Source organism: Myxocyprinus asiaticus, chromosome 48 (genome assembly GCF_019703515.2).
Source record: "Myxocyprinus asiaticus isolate MX2 ecotype Aquarium Trade chromosome 48, UBuf_Myxa_2, whole genome shotgun sequence".
NCBI lineage: Eukaryota > Metazoa > Chordata > Actinopteri > Cypriniformes > Catostomidae > Myxocyprinus > Myxocyprinus asiaticus.
The window spans coordinates 25,066,158-25,080,979 of record NC_059391.1 but is presented as its reverse complement, the minus strand read 5'-3'; the positions used below and the strand labels follow the sequence as shown (position 1 = coordinate 25,080,979).

Below are 14,822 nucleotides of genomic sequence, written 5' to 3'. Positions count from 1 at the left end.
CATGCACTTGAAATCTGGGCAGTATGTGGTTTGAAGTTGTCCTGCTGGAAAATGCAGGGACGTCCCTGGAAAAGACGGTGCTGGATGGCAGTATATGTTGCTCCAAAATTGTTATATATCTGTCTGCATTTATTGTGTTTTCACCGATGTGCGAGTTACCCATGCCATGAGCACTGACACACCCCTGGCCCAAAAAGACACTGGCTTTTGGATCTGACACTAATAACTGCTTGGATGGCCCTTTTCCTCTTTGGCCCGAATAACGCGATGGCTTGTTTTTCAAAAACTTTATGAAATGTGGACTCATCGGACCAAAAAACACAGTTTCACTGTTCTACTTTCCATCTAAGATGAGACCGAGCCCAGAGAAGTTGGCAGCGCTTCGGGACAGTGTTGATATATGGCTTCTCCTTTATATAGTAAAGTCTTAACTTGCATCTGTGGATGCAGCGGCGAGTGGTGTTGACTAACAAAGGTTTACTAAAGTTATCCCAAGCCCATGATCATGATATCCATTACAGATGAATGCCATTTTTTAAGACAGTGACGTCTGAGGGATCAGTGATCACGTACATTCAGAAATGGTTTTCGTCTTGCCCTTTATGCATCGAGATTTGACCATATTCCTTGAATCTTTTAACTATATTGTGCACTGTAGAGGGTAAAATGCCCAAAATCCTTCCAATTTGTCTTTGTGGAACATTGTTCTCAAAGAGCTGGATTATTTGCTGAAGCATCTGTTGGCAAATTGACAAGTTTTGAACGATCCTTGCTCTTGAAGGACTAGGCTGTTTTTGGAGGCTCCTTATACAGTATACAGTATTATGACACAATTGCCTCACCGGTTTAACATCTCCTGTTTCACATCGCCTTGTTATTTCAACTCGTCAAATTGTTTTTATTGTCATTTTGCATACTGTCCCAACTTTTTTGGAATTGGGGTTGTAGCGATCTAAATGAGGACATTCTACAGATTTCTATTATTTTAATATAAAGATAAATAGAATGATTACAGAATAACCTTAAACCCTATCCTTATCCATATACAAACTTTTTGCATTGTTTGAATGAATAATAAAAATGATACAAAAAATAAAAATAAATAAAACTTAATTTATGAATCATTTTCAAAAAGAGGACGTCTCCAAAAGATTTTCAGATTTAACAGACTTCTTAGGACATTTCTGTCCCCACTACACACACTTACATATATTAAGCTTATCCACCCAGAGTCTAATTGTCCATTTAATTGTCCATATTCATTGCATAACTCACATTGATAAAAGTTTATAAACTTTTGCACTACTTATAATGCACACACACTCATACTACACTGCATGTCTGGCTTATTTAGAAATTATACTCTGAAACTGAGCTGTCTTACCTCCATGGGTGGTCTGGAGCAGGTATAGTAGTGCCAGCAGGGGTGGGAGGGCAAATGGAAGCGGGCAAAATGCTCTCATCTTGCCACTTTAGTCCGAGTCTCAGAGTTTCTGTGGCCACTTTGGGACCAGAAGTGTGTGCAGAGTCTACTCATGGAGGGGGCGGGACGGACATGGATGAAAATGACACCCTAAACCCCCACAAACGTAGGGGGAAATCCAGCCCCCACAACACACACCCCTGCCCAGCCCTGCAACGCACCACTGGAAAATGAGACTTCTTTTGCTTGTCTTGAGTTTCTCCACCCCTCTATACTCACTCTCTGCTATATGAAATTATTCAGCTTTTATTCAACAGCAGAGGTCATTCAGAGAGACCTCAGAGTTTCTCCAAGTATTTAAGGACCTGAATGCTGTAGCACATTAAAAATGTTTCCAATTAGAACCAAAACAGTTTTATAACCTGGTGCCATAGTAGAACCTTTTTAAGTTCTACTACACGTGTAGCTTGTCCATGGTACGTGCTTTATATGAATGATACTTCAAATCATGCGACTTTCTGAGGAAAGATGTGCTATTACTTAAAGCGATCAGACTTAAATCTATCAGACTCGCCAGGCAAAAAAAAAAAAAAAAAAAAAAAAGGGGACACAGGGTGAGGCTCTTTTAAGGCTAGTAAGTAACCACCTAATAATCACAGATAACATGCTAGCACACACCTAGAACACCTTAACTGCATAGCAATACACTAAAAAAAACCCACTACAAACACCTTAACAACTGCATACCAACGCACACATGTGCACAGATAGACACCAGGTGGTGCTGAAACACCTGCCCTTTTGGCCTCTGACTAGATTAGTGCCCTTTTTGCAGGACATTTTTTTTCTATTTCTTTTTCAAATTTTATATTTTAGTTTTTACATTTGGCCAATGGCATCAATTCTCAATTAAAAGCGTGTTGTAATGCCCGACAACTGCATTTGAGTTCTAAGTCTGCGAGACTGCACGAGATCCTGCCCCTCCCTCTTCGACTTCCCTTGTCACAGCCACCACAGTTAACGCACGCAAATCGTGCGCCCTGCGGAACAGCATCCACGGCTCTCTGACCTGCTTTCATTGGTGACAGCCAGGTAAAGATAGTGTTTGCCCTAAGCTTCGGCATTGTTTGCCACTGTTGTGAAATTAAACCACTAATTAAACATTTAAATACAGCCAGACTAACTTAGGAAAATAGCCCTCCATTAAGCTTAACAACAAGCAAACTAGTCTGGTGTTGTGATGCTGTCGTTAATGAAAAACGGCAACTGAAACAAATAAATATGCATTACGTGGTTAATAGTCAATCATATTTGGATATCAGAAACATTAGCCGACCTGTCACCCGTCACAAGAAAATTTGCAAATATATGATTCGTCCACTGTTTACATGCTCGTACTGATTAGCAAAAGCTTTAAGATATAGCCTAGGAAATTATCAATTCTTACTGTGACTCAAAATTTACTGGTAATTGTAGGCAAGCCAACCGATTGTGATTTCAATACAATAGTCCAGGGCCTTTACAAGCTCAGATTTGAAAGTTAAACTGTTCATCTAATTTTAAAAGCAGGAGAATGATCCTGCTCCCTTCAACTCAGTACACAGAACACACTTCGCCTAATTGTTGCAACTGAACATAGGCCTACTTTGTTGTTTGGAGGGTAGATTGGTTGGTTTATTATTTTATTTATTCAGAGAACTGCCTTTTTAAATTTTGTGTAAAGATTTGTTGATTTTGAATGGTTATTTATTTTATAGACCACTAAAGCATGCACAATGTGGCATTGTTTTCTTTGTTGTTGCCTGTTCTTGTGATAAATGTAGAAATAGCGGTGTTTCCCATTAATTACCTAGACTGTGGTGGGCCGCCAGTCTAATTTGTCCCACCACAGTTCATAATGACCCGAAAATATTTTTACAATTCTCATTATAACAAAAAGGTCTATAGCATTGTGTTTTGTGCCGTTGCTTCAGCAAAGCATCTGTCACTCCCAGTCAGCATCTGAGGAGCAAGTTCAACACAGGTAACCACTATTGCTTCATTTCTTTGATGGCTCAAATGTATGCTCTAGTCCAGTGATTCTCAACCTTTTTGACCCCAAGGCCCCCATTGTGGGAGAAAATATTCGAAGGCCCCCCATGTAGGCTATTAGATATTTAAATAATAAGATATATCTATTATAAGATCTTTCCTCTAATACTTCTACTGCAATGATGGCAAAGCTTGTTTTTCAAAGTTTTTTTTTAATAAAAAAAAAAAAAAACTAATCTCAAGAGATTACATCAATTAATCATACATTTTGTGATTCCAGAAATATCTAGAACTGTATATTCTTCATAAAAAGCAAGCTGTTGAAGGGAGTTGTAAAATTGTTATCATTTTCAGTAAATTGAATTATACTAATTATATAAAAATTATAATAATCTACCTTAATTTAAATAATTTTAAGATATCTTGAGGCCCCCCTGGAAGTGTGCTGAGGCCCCCTAGTGGGTCCCGACTCCCTGGTTGAGAACCTGTGCTCTGGTCAGTTTTGTGTCTTGACCATTTGTGAACTGCATGCTTTGTGGGTGTGACTTTTTTGCCGTGTCATCACCATTCATATCTATACAACCAATGTGTTTATGATTAAATTACTACTAGAGCACAAAATTGTTTACCAGAGCACAAAGTTCTTCATAGATCTAGTCTCTTAATTTTGCTCTCAACGTCACCAGATTGACGCATTTAACTTTAAAATGTACAAAATTGTTTTATGGGGGAGCATGCCCCCGGACCCCCCATGAGGATCCACCCACCACAATCTCACAACATCCTGTGGGAAACACTGATAATAGTGAATGCCAAAGACCATCGTCTCTGTGTGAATTGATAATTTTGTAGAAATCTGTTGAGTATTACACATTTACATGAGTGTAAGATGTGCTACTGTATGTAACTTTATTTTTTATAAATAATTATATTATTAACTTTTTATAATTATATTATTAAAAGTTAAATATTAACTTTTTTTTCCGCTTTAGCACCTGCCCCCCAAAATGTCTGTGCATGGCCCTGTAGCAATGTCTTGGAAACCACCCAAACAACAGCATAGTAATGCAATTAAACCATTCAGAGCACCTTAGCAACTGGATAGAAAGGCTCTGGAAACCACGCAAGCAACTGCACAGCAATGCAATAAATACCACTCAGAACACCTTAGTAACCACATAGTAACACCCTGGTAATCACCCAAGCAATGGCATAGCAATGCAATAAATTAACACTCAGGACATGCACCCTGGCAACCATATAGCAATGCCCTGAAAACCATCCAAGCAACGGCATAGCAATGCAATAAAAACATTCAGAATACCTTATTATCCACATAACAATGCCCTGGAAACCACCCAAACAACCACGTAGCCATGCAATAAAAAACAAAAAAACACTCCAACCACCTTAGCAACCATATAGCATTGCCCCGGAAATCACCAAAGCAATGACATAGCAATACAATAAAACAAACAAACAAACAAACAAACAAACAAACACTCAGAACATCTTAGTAACTGCATAGCAACGCCCTGGAAACCACCCAAGTAACGGCATAGCAATGCAATATAATACAACTCAGAACACGTACCTTAGTAACCATATAGCAATGCCCTGGAAACCACCCAAGCAACAGCATAGCAATGCAATTAAGAACTATTCAGAACACATTAACAACCATATAGCAATGCTTTGGAAGCCACCCAAACAACGGCATAACAATATAATAAAAAAACACTCAGCACACCTTAGCAACCATATAGCAACACCCTAGCATTGTGCCGGTGACTTTTGCCCAGCCAAACACCACCTACGTTTTCTTCAGAAAAATCGGGTTAGAAACACATGAAACTTTGATTCATATATTTGCATATACCGTATATTCTTATTGTATGTACATAAACTTCTGATCTGTTTTATAGATTATAGTAGGCAAAATATTATATAGATCTTGTTAATTAATTATGATAGAACTGTACAATCAAAGTAGTCATTGTTGTGTTTTACAGGTCGTAATCTCATAGTTTGTCTTAGTTTCAATTTGATCTAAAAATTGTCACACATACAGCATACACACAAACACACACCCCTAAGACAAACTAAGAGTCCAGACTCACTCACACCTATCATATCGTTTTGGAAGATATGGATTTAACCATGTCTGGAGTCTTATGGAGTTTTATGCTGCCTTTATGAGCTTTTTGGACCTTCAAATTTCTGGCCACCATTCACTTGCATTGTGAGGACCAACAGAGCGGAGATATTCTTCCAAAAATCTTCAACTGTGTTCTGCAGAAGAAAGTCAAACACATCTGAGATGGCATGAGGGTGAGTAAATGATGAGAGAATTTTCATTTTTTGGTTAACTATCCCTTTAAGGTGAAGTTCTTCTGTGGTCATCAGGGGTGGTTTTGAGAATATTGCCTTCTGGTGGAGGAATTTCCCAGAGGAGGTTTGCAGCTTGTTTCTTTTATTTTGCAGGTCTGAAATCATGACTTCAGGAGATACATAATTTGTCTTCCTCCTGTAACCACACACACTTCATTGCATACATTGATCAGCCACAACATTAAAACCACCTGCCTAATATTGTCTAGGTCCCCCTCGTGCCGCCAAAACAGCGCCAACCCACATCTCAGAATAGCATTCTGAGATATATTCTTCTCACCACAATTGTACAGAGCAGTTATCTGAGTTACCATAGACTTTGTCAGTTCGAATCAGTCTGGCCATTTTCTGTTGACCTCTCTCATCAACAAGGCATTTCCATTCGCAGAACTGGTGCTCACTGGATGTTTGTTGTTTTTGACATTATTCTGAGTAAATTCTAGGGACTGGTGTGTGTGAAAATCCCAGGAGATCAGCAGTTACAGTTACTCAAACCAGCCCATCTGGCACCAACAATCATGCCATGGTTGAAATCATTGAGACCAAATTTTTTCCCCATTCTGATGGTTGATGTGAATATTAACTGAAGCTCCTGACCCGTATCTGCATGATTTTATGTACTGCACTGCTACCACACAATTGGCTGATTATATAATCGCATGGATGGTGCCAAAAACAAAAAACATCCAGTGAGCGGCAGATCTGTGGATGGAAATGCCTTGTTGATGAGAGAGGTCAACAGACTGGTTTGAACTGAATTTTAACCTGATGCCCAAGAACTCCCACAACACCAGTTTAAGCCAAACTGACAGGAGAATTTGGAGCTCAGAGTAGGTGGAAATGGTTCGTCCACCTTGGTTTGGTAAGAAATAGAAGTACTCTGCATATCTGTCTGTTCCTGATACTTTGGTCACCATAAAGTAACATTAGATAAACCTGCTCTCTCCAAATGTCCCCACAAGGATAGTAAAAACAAAACGGCTTAGTAAATATTCTAAATAATGTCTTCATGAAAATTTAAAAATACAAACATTTTTGTGGGAAGGTTAGGTTCGGGGTTGGGTTGGGTTAGAGGATTGTAAAATAAAAACATTAGTAGTCAATGGAAAGTCCCCACCATGATAGAAACATAAATGTGCGTGTGTGTGTGTGTGTGTGTGTGTGTCTGCCATCACTAATGTTTTTCAATGACAATTTAGAGTTCACACCCCTGCCAGCTTACAATCAACCATCTGCCAGCATTCTCTGTGTGTTTGTGGCCCTTTGCCATGGCGATCAGTAGATGTGCTGATGATTCCTCATGACCAGAGTTAGATATCACTAATGGTCTTTTCAAACAGAGAGAGAGAGAAAGAGAGATAGATAAGTAAATGCACTACTAGATTGCTGTGTCTTTCAGCAATCAACATGTAGCTCAGTCCAAACACTAACAAGTGGTATATGTTCAAGGGTCATATTCTAACATGATCACATAGGAAGTCAGCATGTTGCTTCCAAGAGTTCCAGTACCCAAGGATCGGCCACATTATTCTGACTCACCGAAAACTGCCATCTCATAACAGACATTTTTACATCGGCTCCATCGTGTTTACCTTCCCCTACAAGGCTCCAGACCATGACTAAATTGGTCAAAAAATGCGACCAAAAATAATTGATTGCGACAATAATTTAAAATCTAGTAGCCATTGGCGACAGTTGGGATGTGTGCGTTCATATGCGGTTCCGTCAGATATCATCTTGTGAGTTATTGAATACATCTTTAGAGCGCGCACCACCAGTGTGTCTCGAACCGCTTTTCACCCATTCTGTCGTGATGACGAACTCGCTGCACCGCACGAACCAACAAACCCAGTGCGAGAGAGTCTTCATTCTTTTTTAATGGCGGTTCTCAAGCTAAAATAGTGCATTACCGCCATCTACTGTAAGCATTGAATCAGAGACTACCCCTCTTTGAACCGCCCTCCCGCTGGACCTATCAGTGCTCAAGCCTCTGCTGGTGCTGCATGTTCAGCTCCTCCAGCATATGCTCCGAGCCCCTCACAGCCCAGAAAGCGTGAGAGAGTCGTGACCAAATGGCTCTTTTGAACTGGGTCTTTTTCATGAATCACCCAAAAAGAACTGAGGGTGTTAAGTGAACTCAGGAGCTCAAGTTAGCAGTTTGAATCAGAGTCACTTTCTCAGCGAATCATCTGTCAGTGTGTTCACAGCTGGGAGCGCAGACATTTCAACATAGGAGTCCCATGTACACAGCTATTACACAAGGTGCAAACATTCATTGATGCTCAAGAAGGCAACACACTACTATATGCATACTATACTTTATGTAAATATCTGCTTATGTAGATTCTGAAGGGCAATACTAAATAAAAAATACACATTTTTGCTCTTGTATTTGTATAAATTATGAAAGGGGTGTGAACATTCATGAGACAAAAGGAGAATGCAAACTTACGTATCTTCTCAACTATATGTACTGTTTATTAAACCTCCGAACGTCTTCCTTCTGCTTTCTATCTTGTTTCTGAACAACAATCTAAACTGAGCAATTACATGATTTGGTATCTAAAAACAGCCATTTGGCTCCTTAATGTTTCAGTTAAGGAGCCAATGGCTCCTAAGCCATTCTCTTAGTCTGGAGCCCTGCCCTATGGTGCAACTGGAAACGCATTGCCTCAGCAGAGTGGGAGTCCCAGGTTCAGATCCTGTGCTGAAACCAGGAAGTAAACGTGTTGGCATAATTCGTGAGGAGCATGATTCAGAGGTTGCATTTTCCCCTCTAACATTACATTTTTACTCTACTGGTGGTTAGGTTTAGATTTAGGGTTTGGGAATAGCGGTACACTTTATAAAATATGCATTTCTCTTTACCTTCTTACATGCTGTACAGCTGAATACTTGCTTCACAACTCGCTTTTGGCGCCCCACTGTTAAAAATACACATGTAAAATGGAGCTCACACATACACATACACACCTAACAACACTTACTGCTTTGGCCACTGGGGGCAGTGTTTCGGATTTTGGTAAGCACAGACTGATTACTGTTTCTGATTTAACTGTGAGATCAGTCTGCAGATTCTATGCATTTCATGTTCCCTATCTGTCACTCACTCGACGTTGATGTCGATGTAGTGACACTAGGGGTCACCCTTGGGAGCCCGAGACATCTCTGGTCTTTGATAAAAGGCCAATGAAAATTGGCGAGTGGTATTTGCATGCCACTCCCCCAGACATGCGGGTATAAAAGGAGCTGGTATGCAATCACTCATTCAGATTTTCTCTTCGGAGCCGAACGATCATGCTCATTGAGCTGAATAGCACTGTTCATTCACCTCTGCTGGATCTGACGGCACATTTCAGCAGCTTCTCCCTCCTCTGCACTGGTGCACTGCAGAGAATGCCCCTGGGCGCTTTGGCAGAAAAACTAGAGAGTATATTTTCTGAAAGAGCAATTTTCCCCTCTAAAAGAGTATATTTCTCTAAAAGAGCACACACACGGAACGTCTTTTTAAAGACGTGTCTTTCTAAAGATGCCTTTCCGATCGTGTGTTATTCCTGGTTGCGGTCGTTTTCTCTCAACTTCGGATGGTCATGATCGCTGTCTTTTGTGTCTGGGCGTGACCCACACGGAGGCAGCGTTTATGAATGGTTCATGTTCTCACTGCGAGAACATGACCATGGCAACATTGCGGTCGCGGCTCCCCGCCTCGGTCCTTCTACCTACGGGTATGAGGCCAGTGCGGCTAGCATTGGGGGTGATTTGGGGACCTCAATGGGATCGTCTCCGCCGGGTATCCCCCCGCGGACCTCCCATTCCCCAGCACGCTCGTCTGCCCCAGTTGGGCTTCCGGATGAATTCGCCGGCTCGTCGCACGGCGAGTCTGGCTTCTTGTTCAGGGCCCGCGAAGATGATGAGCTCTCTAGCGCAGCATCGGAGAGTGGGCTTGTCCAGTCGGATGCAGAAGCCTCTTCAGGATTGGCACTCCAGCGGTGCCCTTTCCGCCCCTGAGTGCCCAGCTGTGGCACACAGCCGCCCCCGATGTGGCAGCCTCCACGGGTTACGAGGACAGGCCTCTTCCTCCCCCGTCTCAGGCTGTTCCGTTGGTGGTCACAAGGAGCCAGGTAAGTGCTTTGATGTCCCTAGACTCAGCACGGCCACGACGTGCTGTGGCACCTTGCGCTCCGCCCCGCCGCGAGGCCCCACCTGCCGGTACATCCGATGACGTTGTCCCCTTGGTCCCCCTCGTGCGGAATTTGGACGCATGGCTTGCGCTTTCCGATCCGTCTCGGTGGCTGGTCCGGACCGTCCGACTCGGCTACGCGATTCAGTTCGCAAGGCGCCCGCCCAGGTTCAGCGGTATTCACTTCACCTTGGTCAAGGGTGAAAACGCTGTCACCCTGCGCGCGGAGATCGCTACCCTCCTACGGAAGGACGCGATAGAACCTGTCCCTCCAGCTGAGATGAAGAAAGGGTTTTACAGCCCCTACTTCATCATACCGAAAAAAGGCAATGGGTTGTGGCCAATCTTGGACCTGCGAGTACTGAACCGGGCTTTACACAGACTCCCGTTCAAGATGCTGACGCAAAGACGCATTCAAACGAGCGTCCGGCATCAAGATTGGCTCGCGGCATTAGACCTGAAGGATGCGTAATTTCACGTCTCGATCCTTCCTCGACACAGACCCTTCCTGCGGTTCGCGTTCGAGGGTCAGGTGTATCAGTACAAAGTCCTCCCTTTCGGCCTGTCCCTGTCTCCTCGCGTCTTTACAAAGATCGCAGAGGCTGCCCTTGCCCCGTTAAGGGAGGTGGGCATTCACATTCTCAACTATCTCGACGACTGGCTAATCCTAGCTCACTCTCGAGACGTGTTATGTGCACACAGGGACCTGGTGCTCTCACACCTCAGCTGACTAGGGCTTCGGGTCAACTGGGAAAAGAGCAAGCTCCTCCTGGTTCAGAGCATCTCTTTTCTCGGTTTGGAGTTACAGTCTCGGTTTTCTCGGTTCAGTCTCCTTGACGGCACGCCTTATGAACGAGCGTGTCCAGTCGGTGCTGGCCTGTTTGAAGGCGTTCAAGCAGGGAACAGCGGTTCCACTGAAACTTTTTCAGAGGCTCCTGGGGCATATGGCATCCTCGGCGGTGGCCACCCCGCTCGGGTTGATGCATATGAGGCCGCTTCAGCACTGGCTCCAGACTCGAGTCCCAAGGCGGGACACACCGCATGGCCATTATGTCAGTCTGTCACCATCTTTTCAGCCCTTGGACCGACCTCTCGTTTCTACGAGCAGGTGTTCCCCTAGAACTGGTCTCCAGGCACGTCGTGGTCATGACAGATGCCTCCAAAACGGGGTGGGGCACTGTTTGCAATGGGCACGCAGCCACCGGCCTCTGGACGGGTCCATTGGCACATCAACTGCCTCGAGTTACTGGCAATCCTGCTCGCCCTGCGGAGGTTCCGGCCGTTGATCCAGGGCAAGCACGTGTTAGTTCGGACGGACAGCACGGCAGCGGTAGCATATGTCAACCGCCAAGGCGGTCTGCGCTCTCGCTGTATGTCACAACTCGCCCACCGTCTCCTCCTCCGGAGTCGGCAGCACCTCAAGTCACTGTGAGCCACTCACATCCCGGGCAACCTCAACACTACAGCGGACGTGCTGTCACGGCAGGTTTCCCTCAGGGGAGAGTGGAGACACCACCCTCAGGTGGTCCAGCTGATTTGGAGTCGATTCGGATGGGCACAGGTGGACCTGTTCGCCTCCCAAGAATCCTCCCACTGCCCGCTCTGGTACGCCCTCAGCGAGGCTCCCCTCAGCATAGATGCGCTGGCACACAGCTGGCCCCCCAGACTACGCAAATATGCATTTCCCCCAGTGAGCCTACTTGCACAGACTCTGTGCAAGGTCAGGGAGGACGAGGAGCAGGTCATCCTGGTAGCACCCTACTGGCCCATCCAGACATGGTTCTCGGACCTCACGCTCCTCACGACAGCTCCCCCCTGGCGAATTCCCCTGAGGAAGGACCTTCTTTCTCAGGGACGGGGCACCCTCTGGCACCCACGCCCAGACCTCTGGAATCTCCATGTCTGGTCCCTGGATGGGACGCGGAAGACCTAAGTGGTCTATCACCCGTGGTGGTAGACACGATCACTCAGGCTAGGGCCCCCTCTATGAGGCACCTATATGCCTTTAAGTGGCATCTATTCGCTAAGTGGTGTTCTTCCCGACACGAAGACCCCCAGAGATGCGCAGTCGGATCAGTGCTTTCCTTCCTGCAGGAGAGGCTGGAAGGGAGGCTGTCCCCTTCCACCTTGAAGGTGTACGTTGCTGCCATAGCAGCACACCACGACGCAGTTGACGGTAAGTCCTTAGGGAAGCACGACCTGATCATCAGGTTCCTAAGAGGCTGAATCCCTCCAGACCGTGCCTCATTCCCTCATGGGATCTCTCCGTAGTTCTTCAGGGTCTACAGAGAACCCCATTTGAGCCTTTGCAGTCAGCCGAGCTTAAGGCACTCTCCTTGAAGACTGCCCTCCTGACTGTGCTCACTTCCATCAAGAGGGTAGGTGACCTGCAAGCGTTCTCTGTCAGCAAAACGTGCCTGGAGTTCAGTCCGGGTTATTCTCACGTGATCCTGAGACCCCGACCGTGCTATGTGCCCAAGGTTCCCACCACCCCTTTTAGGGACCAGGTGGTGAACCTGCAAGCACTGCCCCAGGAGGAGGCAGAACCAGCCCTGTCGTTGCTGTGTCCGGTGCACGCTTTACGCATCTATTTGGATCGCACGCAGAGCTTTAGAGTCTCTGAGCAGCTCTTTGTCTGCTTTGGTGCACAGCGGAAAGGAAGCGCTGTCTCCAAGCAGAGGATCGCCCACTGGCTCATTGATGCCATAACTATGGCATTTCTTGCCCAAAACATGCCGCCCCTGGTAGGGCTACGAGCCCATTCTACCCGTGGTGTAGCGGCTTCTTGGGCCCTGGCCAGAGGTGCCTCTCTAACAGACATTTGCAGAGCAGTGAGCTGGGCAACACCCAACACCTTTGCAAGGTTCTACAACCTCCGGGTGGAACCGGTTTTGTCCCAGGTAGTGGCACGCAACACAAGCGGATAAGCCTGGGATAGCCGGCCGGGTGTATCGCTTGCACATATCGCCTTCCACCTCCTTTTGAGCTGAAGATGTGTGACGTTAATTCCCAGTAGTGTTCACAAAATTTGTTCCCTGGTTGACTTCCTCCGAGCCCTGTGGCAGTCGAGTTTTCGGAGAGACTCACTGCCGGCCCAGTACACGCGCTAAGAGCCCTGTTCTGGGGTAGGTGCTCCGCATGTGGAGGTTCCCTGTAAGGCTAAACCCCATGCGATCTATATCCTCCGCTAGTTCGTTTCCCTGCTGGCAAACTGCGTCTTCCTTGGGCAGAGCCCCTCTGCCCCAGTCTCCATGTTTGTAGTAACTCCTCCCCCATTGGGCAGGATCTTCCTTGAAGGCTCCCCACATGGTTGGAAAGACCATGTGATGTATTTTTCCACTTAAATACCCCCCCCTCGGGGCGAGGTGTGGTCTCTGCGGTGTCTTCCCCTTGGGAGGGACTCCCCCCGACTAGACCTGGCGGCCCAGTCGGATAATCCCCCTTCTTTTTTAGGGAGTGGAAAAAGAGAAGGGGAAAAGAGGCCACGACTGGGCTAAGCCTGTCTCTATCTTTGGGTAGTCGACTTGTCCCCAGAAAGGGCCGTTCGACACTCATAACTGTGTTGGGGGAGGTTGCGTGTCGACCTGGTGTGCTGGCTATGAGGCACACAGCAAGTCTGCCCACCACACACCGCCAGTTCACATAACACAGTTCAGCCTTGTGGCGTTTTGTATAGGGACCCCTAGTGTCACTACATCGACACCAACGTTGAGTGAGTGACAGATAGGGAATGTCATGGTTACTGGTGTAACCTCCGTTCCCTGATGGAGGGAACGAGACGTTGGTCCCTCCTGCCACAACGCTGAACTACCCGCTGAAATGGCCGGACCTTATATCGGCTCCTCAGTGTAAAACCTGAATGAGTGGTTGCATACCAGCTCCTTTTATACCCATATGTCCAGGGGAGTGGCATGCAAATACCACTCGCCAATTTTCATTAGCCTTTTATCAAAGACCATAGGTGTCTCGGGCTCCCAAGAGTGACCCCTAGTGTCACTACATTGACACCAACATCTCGTTCCCTCCATCAGGAAACGGAGGTTACACCAGTAACCATGATGTTTTCCTCTAAAGTTTACTTAATGTTAATGTAGTTTTACATGATGATTTTGCACACTCCCATACACCTTACTCCATTTCCTAACCAGGCACAATGCAATGGAGCACAACAGTGCCTGCCCACTTTTTCAGCCGGCTTGGATTTGTTTTTTCATTTTTTACATAGGGATTTCTTTAAAGTCTTCATAAAAGCATTTTTAGCCATTAAACAAACCAACCAGCTTTGAGGTAAATCACAACATTTCAAACTTATATTTGAAGCAATAAAAAAAGGGCGTCTTAAAAACAGACCTAATTCACTACAAAAATCACACACACAAGCACATTAGTGTACACTACAACACACAGCTCCAGTGATTTCAAGCATTTTAACTTGAGTGAAAGTCACTGGGGACCAGATGACAGAGCTTCACTCCTCCTCACAAAGAGATTGAAACAGAGCAAGACAAAGAATAAGTCAATAATTACAATGCGGTACCCCTTCAGACACAAACAAGAACAGCAGACCTTTAAAAAAAGAGAAATCATCATGAATACAAATACAGATCTCTGTATTTGTATTCATGATGATTTCTCTTTCCCCAGAGTCAAGCTCCTCCTGGGTTTGAGTAAACTATCCTGTTCCCTCATGCTGAGAGCAGTAACGAAGAGAGAGACAGATGGACAGAGGGAAAGTAACATTTTAGGGATGTTTTCCAAAAAGAACTCATCAAAAATCTCCAGGAGTAAAAGGAGCCA

At 45.3% G+C, this 14,822-nt stretch overlaps 1 protein-coding gene across 1 annotated transcript in view; it reads right to left on the bottom strand.

The window, feature by feature from the left end:
- Positions 1-1,494, bottom strand: part of LOC127437702 (chondroitin sulfate proteoglycan 4-like) — a 67,912-nt gene extending 66,418 nt beyond the window's left edge. The window contains exon 1 of the mRNA XM_051692786.1: positions 1,385-1,494. Within this exon, the coding sequence (XP_051548746.1) occupies positions 1,385-1,463 (79 nt within the window). The 5' untranslated portion in view covers positions 1,464-1,494. The remainder of the gene's footprint in view (positions 1-1,384) is intronic.
- Positions 1,495-14,822: the final 13,328 nt, after the last annotated feature.